The sequence below is a fragment of the Cucurbita maxima genome, unplaced genomic scaffold, assembly GCF_002738345.1.
Source record: "Cucurbita maxima cultivar Rimu unplaced genomic scaffold, Cmax_1.0 Cma_Scf00034, whole genome shotgun sequence".
Taxonomy (NCBI): Eukaryota; Viridiplantae; Streptophyta; class Magnoliopsida; order Cucurbitales; family Cucurbitaceae; genus Cucurbita; species Cucurbita maxima.
Genome location: NW_019272050.1, coordinates 1,253,273 through 1,272,923, shown reverse-complemented (window position 1 = coordinate 1,272,923; position 19,651 = coordinate 1,253,273). Strand labels below are relative to the sequence as shown.

The 19,651-nt window shown below is 35.7% G+C and overlaps 2 protein-coding genes and 3 non-coding genes across 5 annotated transcripts; 4 read left to right on the top strand and 1 right to left on the bottom strand.

Moving 5' to 3' along the window:
* The first annotated feature begins 74 nt into the window (after nt 1-74).
* On the top strand, nt 75-146 carry TRNAW-CCA. Its single transcript has one exon. It is a non-coding gene; the product is annotated as a tRNA-Trp (tRNA).
* A 469-nt stretch (nt 147-615) lies between these two features.
* On the top strand, nt 616-687 carry TRNAW-CCA. The gene has a single exon. It is a non-coding gene; the product is annotated as a tRNA-Trp (tRNA).
* A 352-nt stretch (nt 688-1,039) lies between these two features.
* Nucleotides 1,040-1,111, top strand: TRNAW-CCA. Its single transcript has one exon. It is a non-coding gene; the product is annotated as a tRNA-Trp (tRNA).
* Nucleotides 1,112-4,203: 3,092 nt separating this feature from the next.
* On the bottom strand, nt 4,204-6,582 carry LOC111467342 (uncharacterized protein At5g01610). The gene is made up of 3 exons (XM_023112195.1): nt 6,280-6,582; nt 5,632-5,686; nt 4,204-4,791 (listed from the first exon to the last, which is right to left on the bottom strand). Exons 1-3 carry the CDS (start codon nt 6,379-6,381, stop codon nt 4,412-4,414), a joined length of 537 nt encoding a protein of 178 aa, XP_022967963.1. The 5' UTR covers nt 6,382-6,582; the 3' UTR covers nt 4,204-4,411.
* Nucleotides 6,583-13,652: 7,070 nt separating this feature from the next.
* LOC111467341 lies at nt 13,653-19,544 on the top strand. The gene is made up of 4 exons (XM_023112193.1): nt 13,653-14,027; nt 15,975-16,210; nt 16,297-17,062; nt 17,149-19,544. Exons 2-4 carry the CDS (start codon nt 15,977-15,979, stop codon nt 19,272-19,274), a joined length of 3,126 nt encoding a protein of 1,041 aa, XP_022967961.1. The 5' UTR covers nt 13,653-14,027; nt 15,975-15,976; the 3' UTR covers nt 19,275-19,544.
* Nucleotides 19,545-19,651: the final 107 nt, after the last annotated feature.

The window sequence follows — 19,651 nt, the reverse complement described above, 5'->3', positions numbered from 1 at the left end:
TGTTCGATTCACGTCGGGTTTGGGCTTAAATTATAGGCCACGTAGAACTAGAACTAGACTCACATATTGGTAAGGGATCCATGGTGTAATGGTAGCACGTCTGACTCCAGATCAAAAGGTTGTGTGTTCAATTCACGTCGGGTTCAAATTCTTGTTTCCCACTTTTTCTAGCATTCCGTCTTTTGATAATACGAATCTTCCAAATTTAACATTTTCCATTGCATCTTGGTAGCGTGTCTGACTCCAGATCAGAAGGTTGTGTGTTCAATTCACGTCGGGTTCAAATTCTTGTTTCCCACTTTTTCTAGCATTCCGTCTTTTGATAATACGAATCTTCCAAATTTAACATTTTCCATTGCATCTTGGTAGCGTGTCTGACTCCAGATCAGAAGGTTGCATGTTCGATTCACGTCGGGTTTGGGCTTAAATTATAGGCCACGTAGAACTAGAACTAGACTCACATATTGGTAAGGGATCCATGGTGTAATGGTAGCACGTCTGACTCCAGATCAAAAGGTTGTGTGTTCAATTCATGTCGGGTTCAAATTCTTGTTGGATTGGGCTTAAATTATAGGCCACGTAGCACTAGAATTAGACNCACATATTGGTGGTAAGGGATCCATGGTGCAATGGTAGCGCGTCTGACTCCAGATCAGAAGGTTGTGTGTTCAATTTATGCTGGGTTCAAATTCTTGTTTCCTTCTTTTTCTAGCATTCCTTCTTTTGATAATACAAATCTTCCAAATTTAACCTTTTCCATTGCATATTGGGATTGGACTTAAATTATAGGCCACGTAGCACTAGAACTAGACTTACATATTGGTAAGGGATTCGTGGCGTAATGGTAGCGCGTCTAACTCCAAATCAGAAGGTTGCATGTTCTATTCACATCGGGTTCAAATTCTTGTTTCCCACTTTTTCTAGCATTCCTTCTGTTGATAATACGAATCTTCCAAATTTAACCTTTTCCATTGCATATTGGGATTGGACTTAAATTATAGGCCACGTAGCACTAGAACTAGACTTACATATTGGTAAGGGATCCATGGTGTAATGGTAGCGCGTCTGACTCCAGATCAGAAGGTTGTGTGTTCAATTCACGTTGGGTTCAAATTCTTGTTTCCCACTTTTTCTAGCATTCCTTCTTTTGATAATACGAATCTTCCAAATTTAACCTTTTCCATTGCATATTGGGTTTGGGCTTAAATTATAGGCCACGTAGAACTAGAACTAGACTCACATATTGGTAACGGATTCATGGCGTAATGGTAGCGCGTCTGACTCCAGATTAGAAGGTTGCATGTTTGATGTGTTCAAATTCTTGTTTCCCAATTTTTCTAGCCTTCCTTCATTTGATAATATGAATCTTCTATTTTAACATTTTCCATTGTATATTGGGATTGGGCTTAATTTATAGGTCACGTAGCACTAGAACTAGACTGACATATTGGTAAGGGATCTTTGGCACAATGGTAGCACGACTCCAGTTCAGAAGGTTGTGTGTTCTTTCCATTGTATATTGGGATTGGGCTTAATTTATAGGCCACTTAGCACTAGAACTAGAGTGACATATTGGTACGGGATCTGTGGCGCAATCGTAACGCGTCTGACTCCATATCAGAAGGTTGCGTGTTTTATACGGTTCAAATTTTTGTTTCACACTTTTTCTAGCATTCCTTCTTTTGATATTCCAAATTTAACCTTTTCTATAATTTATAGGCCGCATAGCAGTAGAACTAGAGTGGCATATTTTTATGGGATCCGTGGCGCAATGGTAGCACGTCTGACTCTAGATCATTGTATGTTCAATTCCGTGTTGCAGTAGTTGTCCTCCAACATCCTTGTTGAAAGATTCCAACACTGCCTTGTATTAAATATTATAAATAAATGTTCTAGGATAAAATCTAACATACCTTATACTATTCAGCCCAAGACATTAATCAACATACCTCAATCAGCTCAGGATTTTAAGGCTTCACGGTTTGGGATATTTGGGGCAGCAGACAGCGAGAAGAAAGCCAGAATGCAGTGTCTCGTCAATTTGCCAGCTTACCCTGTTGGAAATAAAATAAATATGGTCCGAATAACAATAAAATATACTACAAGAAGATAAAACAAAATGAAGTTTTTACTGCTTTAGTATTCATATATCAAAAATAAGACAGAGAGAGACATCTTTAACCACCGCGTTCCAGAACGTTCACGTTAATGGAACTAAGAATAAAGATTTCTTGGCTTAAGGATTTTGGTAATCGTTCATAATTTGTTGAGCTCTCAACATCTTGCAGGGAGATACTAGGTGCTCTCATTTTCATTTACCATGGTGTGCCATTTTTGGCTTCATTCCTATATTTCCAACTCTACTATGAACAAAACTAGAGAGGTCCACCTACATGAACCTCAAATTAAATAAAACCACTTTGCAAGTTTTCCAGAAGGCTCCTTTTGCTCTATTCTCTTTATCAATCCTCCTATCAAAAGTCTTAACTTCTTTAATGAAAGAACGAAAGATTAATGAGTGTTTACGAGTCTGATGCAAATAGATCGAAAAAAAAAAAAGAGCTCCAGCTTCTTATTACAAAGTGATACGCACAAGGCAATATTCAGTAAAATCTAAGCAAACGTGTCCGATTGTTTCCAGAACTAAAAATGAATTTAAGCAAGGTTTTTCAAATCTTCATAGATAGGCCTTCTAAGTTATGTATGCTTACGGTTCCGCCTAAAAAAGACCACATCAGGAGCAGCGCACCATCTACTCAAGTGACATTAAAATTTTTATAGGATAAACCAAACCGTCTCGCAACTATCAGAATACACAGTCTAAGCTATCTACATTATAGAAATTTAAACCTGACTCGGTGCCTTCAAGCAGCATCATGTATTGTTGAGTTCAAAATCGAGTCCAAAGCTTCAAATAAAATTAATAAACCCTGGAGAAGCAACTAAACAACTAATATTTGAACACTGCCATAAGAAATTAAGAAAGAAGCTAAGAACTACGATCCCGATATGATTTAGTCAATTAGCCAAAAGGCAAATCACAAAATCAAATTCCAGAAAGTAATGCTAATAACTAGCAAACTATAAACAATAGACATGTTCGATGTCACTTAAAATGCCGATCGCAAGGCTAACGACTAACCTAGTTCCTTATTCGGAACAGCTATGTCTATTCCATGCATTTGTTGGAGAAACTGAGATGCATTTGACGAATGGCAACAATCTCGGATGAAAATGAAGACAAGGAAGTGTATTATTAGAGAAATGAAGATGAGAGAGTTGTTTTTCAGACCTTAAGAGGATGAAGGGAGGTCGAAGGATGCCGTGGATGACAAGACCTAGTGTTGCAAAAGCCCTTGGATCTCCGGGAATCGCCATTTTCGAGTTTGGTTTTCTGTCCCCTGAATTCTTGTTTTCCCGCTCTTTCACTCCCCTCTCTTTGCTAGAAGGAACTATGAACCGCGTTACAACTTACCAGTGCCTGAACAACAGTCCTGTATCCGTAATTATTAAGAACATATTAAATATTGTTTGCAAATTTTAGTGATTTATTTGATATAAAACTAAAATTTTATAAATTTATTAAAATTGAAAGACTAAAATTATTTTATTTTTTATTTTTTTCAAAAAAAAAATAATAAAATAACTTTTGTTCTTTGAGCTCACAAAAAGTAAGAGCTCGAGCCCAAGGCTAGTTGATATTATCAGCTTTATTCAATAATATATTGATGTTTCTATCTCCTCTCCAACCGACGTGAAATCTCACAGTCTACCCCCTCTGGGGCCCGCATCAGCATCTTAGCTTGCTGGAGAAAGGTTTCCACATCTTATAAGAAATGTTTCGTTCTCTTCTCCAACCGTGAGATCTCACAATCTACCCCTCTAGGGGCCAGCATCACTATCTTCACTCGCATTCATGATACGCATCTATTAGAGAGAAATTTTCAAATCTTACAATGAATTTTTCGTTCCACTCTTCAACCGACGTGAGATTTCATGATACCATTGTAATAGTCCAAGGCCACCATTAGCAGATATTGTCCGCTTTAGCTTATTACATATCGATTTTTCTTTTACAAAAAAACCCTTTAGTTATCCGAGTTAGCAAAAGTAACATTTTTAGTCTAGCTTTAGAAAGTATTTATAAATGGTATGCAACTCTTCCACGAGATGCATTCCTTTCCCATCTATGAGTTGTGTTTATTCATCCAATGGTTAAAAGCCTTTTCATTTCCACAAATTGATAACAAGTTTTTAGAAGAGTCATGACTACAGAGAATCTATAAACCTCAATAAAACAATATCTATAAAGTTGACAAGATTAAGCTTTCTATATATTTGAACAATGCAGATTGAATAATGCAGCATATCTCAGCTTCGTACCTAACAGCAATGCACCATAGTTCGAATATCAGAATGCTTCTACCCTAACGGCATCACGGGGCTTATCATAGGCATCTTTCGATCTCGACTTCTTCACTCCTGCAATGAACCAGACCTTATCAGATTTGTAGCCCTCAACCGTCACGCTTGTCACTTTCACCCACACTAGGACCTTTGTCTTCATTCCTTCAATGCCTGTGAGCTTCCCTCTCTGAAGAGTTCCTTTAACCCGTGTTGCATATCGGATTACAGACGAATCCTTGAAGCTTATCTCGCAAACCGATGGTAAGTAGACGATCAGCTTCGACTTGGATTCATCAAATTCGTAGCAGGTTATGTTCTGAGGAAAGAGGCCGGGTGGTAAGTTGTACTCGCGAAGTAAATCTGGTAAGCTCTTCAATGGCTTTCCTGGGGGACGAAAAAGATATGATCAATCTTCAGCATTATGCTCACTTAAATCTCTTACAACTAAAAGATAGTTTACAAAACAAAAATATGCATAAAAGCGTTTAGAGACAATGTACAATCACATCTTGGAAATATAGCGCAGGCAAAATCCGGGTACTAGCTCATACAGAAAGGAACTCATTCAAAAGGAAAAGGAAAAACAATAGGAAACATCCTTGATAGAACTGAGTGGAATGACGATTTAGAAGGAAAAAGCGAAACCATGTCTTTACCACTAGCAAATATTATCCTTTTTAGACTTTTCCTTTTGAGCTTCACCACAAGGCTTTAGAACGCGTCTACTAGGGAGAGATTTTCACACCCTTATAAAGAATGTTTCGTTCCCCTCTCCAACCGATGTGGGATCTCACAATCGACCCCTTGGAGCCCAGCGTCCTCGCTAGCACATCGTCTAGTGTATAGCTATGATATCATTTGTAACAGCCCAAACTCACCACTAGCATAATTTTCCTCTTCGGGTTTTCCCTCTTGGGCTTCCCCTCAAAGTTTTAAAACACGTCTACTAGAGAGAGGTTTCCACGCCCTTATAAGGAATGTTTCGTTCCCCTCTCCAACCGATGTGGGATCTCACAACGATAACTATCACCATTCACAATTTCAGATAGATTAGATGCACCCCCATCTACCAAACAAGGCACTACCCAATGAGGGCTAATTCATAGGGACTTTTTGGAGAAGTTGAGAGGCTATGGTGGGGATTGTCCTGCACTTCGCTCATCAAAACCAGCATTAAGTATGCACTCATCCTGATATAAAATGAGATAATATGCGAGAAGTTACCTTTTAGCTTGTTGAAGATCCACTTTGCCTTCTCTTCAACAGTGCTTGAAAAAGTCTGCAATAAACAACAACATATATGAGATTCTAACCAAGTTCTAAGTTTAATGTTTGCCTACACAGAAATAGAAAGATAATCATCGTTTTAACTGATACCAATTGATAATTAACTGAAGGACCATTGCAAAAAGAGAAATCCTCACTTTTCACAGACAGATTCCAAATACTAACATTCTAGTACAGATCAAGGAGTCTTATCCCAATAGATTTTGGTTGATGAATATAATTAGTGGAAGAAACCAAATCCCAAGGTTTCTTTTCAATCAAACTGATGCAAACAACCAAATCCCAAGAAGCCTCATCAGTCCATTTTCACTTCAATCGTAACCCTGTCGCTTAATCCTCTGATTAGTGGAAGAAACCATCGGATCTCACCTTAATCTTGGTAATAAGCAATAATCAACGCAAAATCAGCACAAAATCCACAGACAATATCAATCAAATCGAGCTGCATTACTCAAATCGCGACAAACAAAAAGAAACTCAACACTCAAAATCAAAGAAAAACACAGGCAGCAGAGGGTACAATAAACGATCGAACGAGCGAACAAAATCAACAAACACAAAGAAGAAACAAAACGAGAAACTCACATGGAAATCGTCGGTGATATTAGCGAATTCCTCCTTGGCTTTCTTTGAAACCCACAAGCTCCCAACCTTCAAGCTGCTCACCTTGGTCAAAGCCTTCTCCATTTTCGCAGCTCGGACCGAGCTTCTCTTCCTCTAAAACACAGCGATGATAGAAGAAAACGGCTAAATGGGAGTACTGGAGCGAACGCGAGCCGCATCCATATATATAAATCTGAAGCTACCAAGAGAAAACAACGGCGCAACTGTCAAATGTGAATTGTGGCGCTCTAAATTCTGTTCCGCGCAGTTGCTAAGCAAGTGTCATGTGAATTGTTGTGAAATGGAATCGGAAGGGTAATTTGGTCATTTTAAAAATCAAAATTATAGTTTACAAAAATTATGGATAAATGAATATACCATCATAAAAAACCATAAATTAAATTAATTAATAATAGAATAATTTAAATTATAGAGACCAAACATTAAAGATACAAAAACATTATCAAACTCTATTATAAGTTTTTTGGGGCTAGATTATTTAAAAATTAAATTTTGTTTCAATAATATTCTTTAAAAATTCACAAAATAAAACTTTAACCGTCAATTCAAAATTTAATGATAAAAGTATATTTTTTAATATTTATAAAAAGTTAATGATATTATTGGATGATGAAGATGAGTTGGCACGTGGGTGAGCCGTCTCAGTATGGTTTACAGCTCAAAAGTTGATAAAGACACAGCCGCCTTCTGATGTTTCCATTTTTCTTTAATTTTATTTTGCCAATTTGCTACATTTCTCCAAAAATCATTTTTTAATATATTTAATTACACGATTAAAATAAATTTTTATTTTGTGTTTAATAAATTTTTGGATATTTATTTCCTTGTTTATATTTATTAGATCCAAATAATAAATTGTTTTTAGTAAAATCTAATTCATACATTATTTATTAGATATAAAATATAAAGTTTAAAAATGTATTAATTTCATCCTATTCGAAAGTATAGTTTAAGTATTAATTTAATTTAGTTTTTTTTTTTTTAAATAGTTCTACCTAATCAAAATGTTAAAAGAATTATTGATAAAAAAATAATGTAAGAGAATATTAATTATAACAATAATACACTGAAATAATTAATACATTTAAAATATAGATTCGAACAATAATACACTTACTTTTAACTTGAGAAAAATTATATATTTAGTTTTTAAACTTGTTTATTTAGGTCGATTTATGGACATTAATTTTATGTTTAAATAATTCAATTTAAAATATTATATATATTAAACGGAATGTAACACATGTTAAATTTAATACAATGATTATTCAAATTTACCCTTCAACCTAATAATTTAATAAAAGCTTGTGAAATGTATTATTTGTTTAGACAAGACAAGACAAGACAATTAAATGAGTTTATTTGAATAATGTTAAAAAGATTAAAATAAAAATTTCAGTTAAATAAAACTAACAAAACAGCTCAGATACTATTGTTTTTAAAACTTAAAAAGAAAAATGTATATCTGTATTTATAAAATTTTCCACCAAATTCATTATTGTCATAAAAAAACAAGAAATGAACCAAACTGGGTCCATAAATGGCAGTACCACAGCACAGTTTTTAAGGCTGTGAATGTAACAGACCCTAAAAACGACAACGCATTGGATCTGGTCGCTGAGATCGATCAGATAAGACGTCTAACTGCTCAATCACCACCGTACGATGTTGTACAGCTATTCTGACCAAAATATCCCCACCCTTCTTCTCTTATTCCGCTTTAGCCCTTTTCTTATTATTTTCCAACTAAATCTGGGCCGAAATAAAGCCCAATAATAAGATTTTAAAATTGGGCTACGAAAGGCCCATGTTGACTCTCCCAGCTGTCAGCTTAAGCTCGGCCATATTGACTGGACAACCCCCGCATATGTGGAAGGGAGCAATTAGGTGGGGCCCACTGGAAACAAACGACGCTTTCATGATTAGCGGTCAACCCTAGGATTTTTATACTTTACCAAACGGTGGGACCCACACAGAACATATTTTTTTTTCAAATAAATAAATAAAAAGAATTTTGTATTAGGGCTACTGTGTATGTAATGTACTACTACTCTATACGGGAGCCGTTCATGCAACCCTGGGAATAAAATCCTAAATACCCAATCAAAATTAACTCATTTGTTTTTTTTTCTTTTATTAGTATAATTAAGTTTTTTTTTTTGTATTTTCTTTAATTTATGGTAATAAGAATTTAACACGAGTGAAAATGACAAATCTGATTGCTGGGCCACGTCATAAGTTGGCTCTGGTGCATATGACATGTGAATTGGGACCCACAATAGCGATTACATTTGCCACCATAATCTTTAAAAAAAAAAAAACAGACATCTTTCCGGTTTAATTAATTATTGTGAAAAAAAGAAAATTGAAAAATATTATAATCAAATTAAATTTTTAAAATATGTATTTAAAATGGGAACGAAATCAAAATAGAATAAATTAGATAAATTAAAGTATTTGAATAATATTCATATTCTTATTTGAAATATGTCATAGAACCCATTGCATACATAATAAGAATTTTGGGATTTTTAAAATTTTAAATTATTTTAATATAAAATTAGAAGTATGAAGACCCAAAGATTTTTAAATTTAAAAAAATTAAAACTAAATTTGAAATTTTAATTGAACGAAAATAAAATCAAAACGGAAAAAAGAACATTTAATCTCAGCCGTTGAATGGAAGATGGAGAGAGACATATCGGAGGGTGGGAAAGGGAGTGGAGAAGAGTTACTGAAAAGGGCTTTAAAATTGTCTGTGGGGAAGGGGGATGGATAACGGGAAAGAGACGGATGGCGACGAAGAGCAGACTCGAAAGGCCGAATCCAGAAAATATATAATATTAAAAAATGAAAAATAATATTAATTTCAGATTCGAGCATGGGGACCACCGTCGTCATCGGAGGGGTATTTGTGTAAGAACAAATAAAATATGGGGGTGGTTTAGTAATTAGGTTGTTTGTAAATGAGGGGCAGAACGGGGAGAGAATTTGTAGGTGGCCTAGATTCGTGGACGGAAATCGACATGGGGATTTGAGAGCGGAGAGATTTTGATTGCTCGCTTGTTTGCAATTTTCGCCGCAATGCCCTTTTCGGAATTTGGACGGCGTGAAGCATGTGTACGGATTCGAATCGAATAATACCCTAATTTTCCATCGCATTCCTAACCTTTACAATTTACTAAAACACCCTTCCCCTTTCATCTTCTCTCCCCTATTGAAAATGCATCCTAATATGAATTGGGTTGATTTCAAAAAATCTTCAGACATGAGGTGACCAACCTAAACGGAAACAAAGTCCACAATCCAACTCTCTATTTTTTAATTGAGTTGTCGGGTTACTTTTTTATTTTTATTATTGTTATTTTAAAAGTATTGTTGTATCCACCGTACATATTACATTAATAACTAAAATCTCATGAAGTTACAATATTTAACGTTTACAAGTTAAACGCATTACTAGCATCAATTAGCAACGTTCAAATATTTTTTAAAATTGTATGAACACCTTTATTTGAAATTTATTTTATTGTAATATTTTTTTAAAAAAAAAATTATATATATATTAAATGAGGGAAATTGAAAAAATAGGGCATAAATTATAATGGAGAAATTAAGAAAAGTGGACTGAATTGAGTTTTAAGGGACAAAGAAAGGCCGACCAGAGTTGTGGGGAACTGACCGAGGCTCCACTTAACTCGGTTGCCAGTCTATCTATGCACAGGCATATAGCTGTTTTTATTTATTTATTTATTTATATTATTATTATTTAATCTTTAATAATTACGTGACGGCTAATTGTGTTATTCAAAAATTACAGTCTGGATTGTTACAATAGCTTAAAATCAACTTTTTAATTATTATTTATATACACAGTTTCCATCCTCGGCGCACAATAAATAAATAAATATTAAATTAAATGTATCCCATTTTATTATTATTATTTAAAGTATGTCTTTCTCTTCTGGTACATGGGAAAGTATGACTTTACCCATTAATAAAGTCCCCTTTTCCCCTCCTTCGAAGGGTATACTAGGAAATTACTTAATTAGGTTGAAACTTGAAACGTACATTTAATTTAATTAATTAAAATCGTTTCATACTTAAATTATCATTATTATTATTATTATTATTATTATTTTGTTATCAATTTAAATTTTAAAATACACCTTAGACATAAAAAAGGTGGGGTGAGTGGTGGGCCCACTCCCAGTCTTTGCCAAATATTCCTCCTTATTAGTTGCTTTGGAAAGACTCACTCATTTCCCATGAAATTGATAATAATCTTTCCAATGGGACCACTCTCTCTCTCTCTCTCTCTTGTTTATTTATTTATTTTTATTTTATTTTATGCAAAATAAATAAAATTTAAAATATCCTTTCAACCCATTTATTATAATAACTATATTCTAATCCCATTCCAAAGAGGCAATATCTACAAGCGGTGGATTTGGGTCGTTACAACAAGATGGTGTGCCAGTAAAAACGCTGAGCCCCAAAGGGAGGTGGATTTGGGGACGGTCCCACATCAATTGGAAGAAGGAAAGAGTGCCAACGAGGATGCTGGACCTCGAAGTGGGGTGGATTGTGATATCCCACATTAGTTGGGAAGGAGAACAAACCACCATTTACAAGAATGTGTGTTAAGGATATTTAGTAATAAATTATAGTTTACCATGTATATCATATTTGATATTTTATTATTAGCCTTATTACCATAGGTATTTTTGAACTCGGGGAAGTGGTGGGAACTGAATATCAGGCTTTTGAAACCGCTTATTAGGACTGATGACTTAGCCTAGTTATTTATACCTTTCTAGGCTAATGGATCCTAACTTGACTTTTGGTTCATAGGAAAAAAGTCAGATCTGACTTAGCCTCAAAAGTGGAGGATTCAATAGGAAGATGGATTAGTTGGTATTTGATTATAAATAAGATAACTTTCACCCAATTTAGGTGATTCTTATAATTTATTTGATTATAAATAAGATAATTTTCACACCATTTAGGTGTAGTGGATTAAACAAACATTTACAGTGTAGAAACCTTTCCTTAGTAAACGTGTTTTAAAGTCTTGAGGGGAGCTCGAAAAGGAAAACCCAATATCTAGTGAATCTAGATCATTGCATCTATTTTTTTATTTTAAATATTTATTTACTTATTTAAAACTTTAACATGGTAGGTGATAATATTAATTATTTTTTTTAATGAAAATATGTCTTAATTAATCAAATATTTATAGTTGGATATGATTTTAATAAGGGAACTTCCAACTTGAAAGTACAGAAAAGTAAACTTTAATTTAATTATATTTTTAAAGGATACATAAATTAATTATAAACATGAAAATATGGATTTATGGAAATTAACGAAATAAATATTGGAAAACTTTTATTAATAATTACATTAATATTGAGGCGGCATTAAGAATTGATATTTCCACTTTTCGGGCATCCCCAGATTGATGTGTGATTCTCCACGTCCCACCTCATTACCATTAGAAGAAGAGAAAGATGGGAGTTTTTGGGGCCATGGATTTGGACTTCACAGTTCACATGAACAAATGGCCCCACGCTAAGATGCATTGCTATTTTATTCATGCAATTCCATATCGCTACCATCTCGTTATGATTATTTAATAATCGAAAGTATAAACATAACTTAATCGACATAAAATATTTTATTTTGATAAAAAAAATAAATTTTATTGTAAAAATATTATTTTTACGAGGAATGTGTGATTTTTTTTATTAATTATATATATTTTGGAGCGAAATTTCAAATTTTTAACACAAAAAATTGGTTAAAATACAATAACTTTACTGCTCGAGATAATTACTTTTGCTTCCCGGAAATATTATAACATAAAAAATCAATTTTTTTCTACTCGAAAAAAATGTTTTATTTTTCAATAGTTGGCTTAAATGGAAAAAATTTCAAATATTTAATTAAAATTTTAGTTAGTATAATATTTATTTATTTATTTTTAAACATTAAATTACAATTTACAACTCAAAAATTTTAATTTATGAAAAAAATATACTTCTTAAAATTAATGAATATTCTAATTTAATTTTAGAAAAAATTATGAACTAATTTCATCTTATTATTTAATTTTTTTTAATTTTTTAAACACCCTAAGTAATATGATTAAATATAATAAAATGAGTGAAGTGAAAAATAAATATTAAATTCCAAAATAAAATGGCGTTTTTTTTTTCAGTACAAAATATTTTTTCATTTAATTAAAAAAAAACGGGAAAAAATAAAAATACTACGAAATAGAAATAGAAGGATTAAACATTCCACCAACCATGCCCATGGGAACGTGCCACGTGGGCTGTTAAAGTCGTATCTTGAACGACGTGTCAGTTTATCTTCCAAATTTATCAATTATGTAATATAATTTCCTTAAAAAACTTCCAGCTGCTCAAAACAAAATAGAGGAGAATTCAGCAGTGCCATTTTCGTAATTCTGTGTAATCCGATGGGCATTTTATAACAAAACTCAAATAAACCTCATCCTTCTCACAGTATCAGCTGGACCCCACCCTTGTCTGTTGCATTAGCCGATCAAACGCTGTAAATTACCAAATAATTTCACTTCATTTTCTAATATTAATTTTTTAACCCCTAATTATCTAAATTTTCTAATAATTATCTTTCCTCGCTTTGGAGGACTATTAGCACAACTAAGTTTAGGATATGACTTTGATATCGTGTTAGACGAATACGACTCTCTACAATGGTATGATATTGTCCACTTTGAACATAAACTTTCATAGCTTATCCTTCCAATATAGACAGTATTATTTGATTATAAACTCATGATCATTCACTAAATTAGTCAATGTGAAATTTTCATCATCCAACCGTAATCGATGGAAATATTTTCATTATACAAAATGTAATAATAATTAATGAGGAGAGTGGAATTTAAAAATTTCATTAAAATTAAAAAAATAATTAATTCTGAGTAGGATTCAACCACTGCACAAACAAAAATAATTTTATTTTGTTGATGAAAAAAAAAAGAATGGATATGTTTACATATTTAAGCGAATAAAAAATAGTTAGAAATTTAGGATAAAATATTAAATTAATATATGCACCAAAAGCAAGGAAGGTGGAGAGAATCTAGAAAATGCCCATTTCTTTTTGTTTACTTCAATATATGAGAGAGAGAAAAGAGTAATTTTAATTTTTAATTTTTTTTTATAGAAATTCCAAAAAAGTAAAATATGTTTGGGAGAGAGAGGAAGTGAAGAAAAAGCAGAGAATAAAAAGAGACCGGATGTTGACAAATTTCAGGTCACTGTTCTTAGAAGGTTGTTCGTTTGTGTGAAGATTTCTTATCTGGGATCTCTCTCTTTTCTCTTCTCCAAAAAATTAAAATCAACGAGCTTCTTTTCTTCAATCCATTTCTCTCTCCCTCCCTCAAAATTCTCTCGGTTCTTTACGTTTAGAGAGAGAGAGAGAGAGAGAGAGTGGCCCAGCAGATCGAAAATCTCCTCCTCTTTCTCCACCCCGATGACGATCTAACCTCTCTCTCTCACTGCTGTTTTATACAATTTCTTATTGCCTTCTTTTTCCTTCTTTGATGCTCGGACTCTCGCGCTCTTAATTTTCGCTTTCTCTTAAGGTCTTGCGTTAATGGCTGAATCCCTGAAGGGTTCTTGAGCTCTCGAATCGGACGATGTGGGTTTAAGGTAATTTTCCCATCTATTCATCTTTTAATTTCATTTATCGGCTTCTTTTCGATTCCGATGATTCCTTTTTCGTAGGTTTTCTTAATTTCCTGTTCTGTGGTTTTCTTAATCATGTTTTACTTGTGAACTGTTTCCCAATTATAAATTTGAGGATTCCACTGCTTGTGTTTTGCTGGTAATTGCCCTGGATTGTGGCTCCTACATTTGGGGATTTGTTTGTTGAGATTTGGAGATGATGTTCATATGTGGCTGTGGGGAGAATCGATTTGTTTCGTTTTGATCGTGATTTGTTGAGTCCGGGAGGATTTAACTGCATCATGGCTGTAATTTTTTGAGTGCTCTTGGTCGTTTTCTGCTTTTTGTTCTCTGGTTTGAAGCATTTTCATGGATTTTCAGCGATCCATTTCTTCCTGCTTTGAAGTTAAGATAAGGGACTAATTTACTGCTTCTGTGTAACTAGACACTTGAGATGGCTGTAATTTTTTGATGCTCAATGCTGTAATTCTTTAGCTGCTGGTGTACACTTTCTTAGCAACTGATCTGAACTACTCAGTTGAATTACTCCATGAGTTGTTACTGAGTAATAAGTAGCTTCTTCGAGTTGAAGACGGTTGCCATTAAGTCCCTAGCTTGTGAACAGTATTCTGGTGCTTGAAATAGTTGGTTTATTGGTGTGTGAAGAAGGTTCGTGCGTATATTGCGAAAACTCGTCTGGAGCATACTAACCACTACCTCTTACTTGACACTGATTTTCTTGAGAGCACATTTTCTGCAAAAGATCCCTATTCATTTGTGTAGAAAGCGTCTTATCTGCTCCCATTATAGTGTTGCTTTAGAGTGGCATCCGTGCATGCTTAGTGGTTATCAAACTGACGAATTGAACTTCGTTAGGACTTGGATATACTAATTTGGTTGAGCATTGTATCATTTGCTGGTAGATGTTTTATGTCAATTGCTGAAGAGTTTCTTCCAATGTTCTTGGATATTGGAGCAATTCATTTTTATATTTGTGCCAAAGCAATTTGCTTGGGTATGGTAGTAAGAGGACGGCTGTTTGATTCTATAATGATATCTCTGTAAGAACCAATTGGTCTAACAAGAAACCCGATTATAGTTTTTCTACGTGTTTCACTCAAAATCTTCTGTTCGAAATACCTACAAGTTGCCCGACCCCCCAAATAACTCTTCCTTTAGGACATTATTCTCACCTCTCGAGTTGACGAATCCCTATATCTAAATCATCTTTTGGGTCTTACTATATTATACAAGACCATGAGTGATCATTCTGGCGTTAGTATAAACTACAGAAGAAACCTGTGTGACTTGGTTAACATGGACTGTTCAGATCCAAAACTAGTATGCAATATTCTTGTGGTCCACATGTGCTATCTCTTTAACGTTGAGCCTAGAGAGTATAATCTCGATGTTGAAAATGGGAGGATGGTGAGATTTTGTCTACAAGGAATATCCTTCAAGGTAAGCTCGGAGGACGCATTCGATTTGGAGAGGCATTATCTGGACTAAAGGATTACCAGCACCTTGGAGAATAGAAGAAGCATCTGCTATAGGGAGAACAAAATAATGAGAGCCCTCAGGACTTCAATTTTTTACCTTTTCTAAGAAAAACCATCCAATTGCTCGTTTTGTTACCTACCGATAACGACGTTATCTCGTGTCTCAATTTGTCCCCAACCATTTAGATGCCCAAGTCAATGACCATACTTCCAAAGTTGAAGTTCGATGTCCTTGTTTCTGGCTTGACTTATGCTTTTAGCTTAGAGATTATTTTTTATATCACGGTAGAATCGAGATGCGCTCTTATGAATACCCATTTATTATCTAATACATCCATGTGAAGGTCTGCTTTAGATTTGCTAATAGTCATGTTTCTAATAGACCCTGTTCATTATGAATACATAACAATTCAATGAATCTTCATTGACTCAGGAATGGGAACAAAAGTGCAGTATGAAAGTTATTTGCCAGGTTATCATTCAATGAGGGATCTGAATGAAGATTCTCATGGTTGTAGCTGGCCATTATATTATGGTGAAAAAGCGTGTCAGAGCGGCCAATATTATAATGGAATTTTTCCAAGAGCTACCTCAGATGCATATCTAGGCTGTGATAGAGATGCTGTGAAGAGGACAATGCTTGAGCATGACGCCCTATTCAGGAGCCAGGTAACATTCGTTCCGATTGTTTCTTTGAACTTCTGTTGTTATGCTCACATTGTTTTTTGAGTTTTCCATCTTTTGTCATCGAGCAGGTTCGTGAACTGCATCGGTTATATATAAAACAAAGAGAGTTAATGAACGATATTAAAAGATCGGAACACAGACACCCAATGCCAATTGACATATCGTTCTCCTCTAGTCCTCTAGCATCTCAAAGTATGCCTGAGGGTGCGAGGAAATGGCATCTCCCAAGCTTTCCTCTTGCAAATTCTTCCAGTGGTAGACCATCTGCACCTTGCATTGAAGATGTAAAATCATCTTTAAGTTCTTTGAAAGAAAACAATAGAAGCGGTCTCTTACCATCCCAAAACGGAACTAGTTCAAAAGACTGCGAGGTACTAGAATCCAGACCCTCAAAGTTTCGGAGGAAAACATTCGATCTTCAACTTCCAGCAGACGAGTACGCTGATAGCGAAGAAGGGGAGGTATTTCATGATGAAAAAGTGCACCCCATGCTGGGTTGCCATTCAAATGGTAACAAGAAATGTGAGCCTCAGAGTTCTGTGAATCCTGGTGAAAAAAGTGCTGCTTTGAGATCTGACTCGAGTTTGTGGAACAAATGTGGTTTAGCTGACTTAAACGAGCCCATTCAGGTTGAAGAGGCAAATGGGTCCAATTTTTTCGATCTTCCTAGTGCTCGTGACTCCAGCAATGGGGAGACTCAAGGCCCCGTTCCGTCCTATACGAAGCAAGAAATCTTTCCGTGCTCTAGTAATGAAGGTGGACATGCAATGAATAGGAATTCGTATATTGAGAACGGAAAAAGAAGGGAGGCATTCCCCAACATCTTTAAAGCAGGTATTATTTCTTCTTTATATTGCATGAACATTCTTAAAACTTTCATGCGATGAAATCTGAAAAGTTGATATCATATTTTATTTCAGGTCGTAGTAAAGAGAGTGAGAAACCTTTTACTCATGGTCAGATGGAAAAGTTCCATATATCTTCTAATCCAATGCAAGTTCCACTTAACAAGTTTCATGAACTTCCAGTCTTCTATCTCAATGATAAAAGCAAGGTTCATCAGGAGTTGGACTGGCCAGTTAATGATTTGCAATTGTCCAAAAGAGGTTATGAAATGTCGAATGCTGGAGATCCCGGTTATCGTCTAGCTTCTCAGACGTCTTGTACATATCCAATCGCTCCTTCTGACATGGGCAAGTCTTGGGCTCAGTCTGGTTCGTCTTGGGAAAAGCCGAATGGCAACAGCTCCCAAAAGTCGACATTATTTCATACACAGCCGTCCTTGAAATCGTCTGCTGGCGTTCACAAGATTTTACATTCATCATCATCTCAGAATAATGGAATTTTTGGAGATAGATGGAATTTGAGTAGTGGGTCAAGATCAAACCCGGGGTCTGGTTGTGAAACTCCTTACCGGAATGGATTTTATCTCGGGCCTACCTCTGGTTCCAAAGGTACCATAAGGCATGACCATGTGACCAACTATTACAATGGCTCGGGTTGTGTGGGCACGAATTCTCCTAGAGACATTAACTTGAATGTAGTGCTCTCAAAAACCTTATCTAATGAGGCAGGTCAACAACTGAATTACAGAACCAGAGAGGCAGAACAAAAGAATGAGGACCATCATAATGTATTACCATGGTCGAGAGCTGTGCCTGCTCGTAAGAATGAAACGATCGATTCAAGAAGATTCTCTATGACTGGAGAGCTTAATTTTGTGCTCTCTCCAAAGAATCAGTTTTCAGACAGAAATGGAACTGAAAATGGCAGTAAAGTTATATGTTATCCGAACATCGAGTCGAATTCACGTTGTAGTAACATTGAGCCCAGAAGGTTGGAACATGGTGAATGCCAGAGTAACAAAAAACTTCTTGGGTTTCCCATTTTTGAAGGGCCACATGTTTCTAAGAATGAGTCGTTTTCTCTTACATCCCCGTCGGTACCTTTTCCTAATCCATCCGAGAATGACGTGAAAGATAACCAGAAAACTAGAGTATTTGATATCAATTTGCCTTCTGATCCTTCAGTTTTCGAGTCAGATAACGTTACTACTGGATCTCTGACCGTTAGAAATGGAAATGACGCGAAAATTTCTACTGTTAGAGTTAATATTGATTTGAACTCGTGTGTCGACGATGAAGAAGCATCTATGACACCTCTACCTCTGGCTTCTTCGAGTGCCAAGGAAAAGGTTGTGATAGATATAGATTTAGAAGCCCCGGCAATGCCCGAAACTGAAGACGATATCGATGCAGATGAACAGCAATCACAATCTCCTCAGCATAAGGCTGTTGATATTCAGGACGATCTTATGGCTGTTGCAGCAGATGCAATAGTTGCCATCTCTTCTTGTGGGCCTTCCTGTCATTTGAACGATAATGTTAGCAACGTGTTGGAACATTCTTCGAGCGATCTCCTAAATTGGTTTGCCGAGATCGTTTCCACACGAGGGGACGATGTACAGGTCACGTCCGATACTGTATTGAGAGCCAAAGATGACAAGAATAATGAGGAAACCGCTCTGAGAGGGATTGATTACTTTGAATACATGACATTGAGGCTAGCAGAGGTCGGTGAAGAAGACTACATGCCGAAGCCCCTGCTTCCGGAAAGTATGGAAATCGAAGCTTCTGGAACCAATTTGTTACAAAATCGACCCCGAAAGGGCCAGACGAGGAGAGGAAGGCAGCGGAGGGACTTCCAGAAGGACATCCTTCCAGGCCTTTCCTCTCTATCCAGACATGAGGTTACAGAAGATCTTCAAACATTTGGTGGCCTAATGCGAGCAACAGGCCACTCTTGGCATTGCGGAGTTACGAGGAGGAACTCTACTAGAAATGGTTGCGGTAGGGGAAGACGACGATCGGTGATCAGTCCCCCGGCCCCTGTGCATTCAGCAGCATGTAATCAGCTGATACAGCAACTAAGTAACATTGAAATGGGTCTGGAGGATGGAAGCCTGACTGGTTGGGGCAAGACAACTAGACGACCCCGTCGACAGAGATGCCCGGCTGGTAATCCTCCACCCGTTCCTTTAACTTAATCAACGATAGGAGGCTTTGATTTATTAACTGAGGGCGAGCACGAGCACGATGTTATAGAGGAAAGCTGGGAAGTTTATTTGTATGTCTGTAGGTCCCCTCCTCCTCCCCCACACCGCTCTTTGTACATTTGATAGCTGAAGATTTGGGTTCTAGATGCCTTTGGGTGTTTGCCAATACTGTATTATTCATAAATAATGCTTTTATGATGATTTGTTCCTGCTGGATATACACCACCAGTTTTCGGAGCTAATTCGCACTTTGCTTTCGGTTTTGATGTGCTTCTATTCCCAGTGAACTACCCGACTTTTGACGAGCGCTAAGCTGATGAAAGGATTATAGATTATTCCATTTCTAAAAAGAAACGAGCTACTCATAT

Excerpts from the sequence above, each read along its gene's own strand:
- LOC111467342 (XM_023112195.1), bottom strand. The coding sequence starts at position 6,381 with ATGGAGAAGGCTTTGACCAAGGTGAGCAGCTTGAAGGTTGGGAGCTTG. Across the intron at positions 5,687-6,279 it reads ATATCACCGACGATTTCCAT|ACTTTTTCAAGCACTGTTGA; the intron begins GTGAGTTTCTCG and ends TGTTTATTGCAG. Across the intron at positions 4,792-5,631 it reads GATCTTCAACAAGCTAAAAG|GAAAGCCATTGAAGAGCTTA; the intron begins GTAACTTCTCGC and ends TTCGTCCCCCAG.
- LOC111467341 (XM_023112193.1), top strand. The coding sequence starts at position 15,977 with ATGGGAACAAAAGTGCAGTATGAAAGTTATTTGCCAGGTTATCATTCA. Across the intron at positions 16,211-16,296 it reads ACGCCCTATTCAGGAGCCAG|GTTCGTGAACTGCATCGGTT; the intron begins GTAACATTCGTT and ends GTCATCGAGCAG. Across the intron at positions 17,063-17,148 it reads CCCCAACATCTTTAAAGCAG|GTCGTAGTAAAGAGAGTGAG; the intron begins GTATTATTTCTT and ends ATTTTATTTCAG.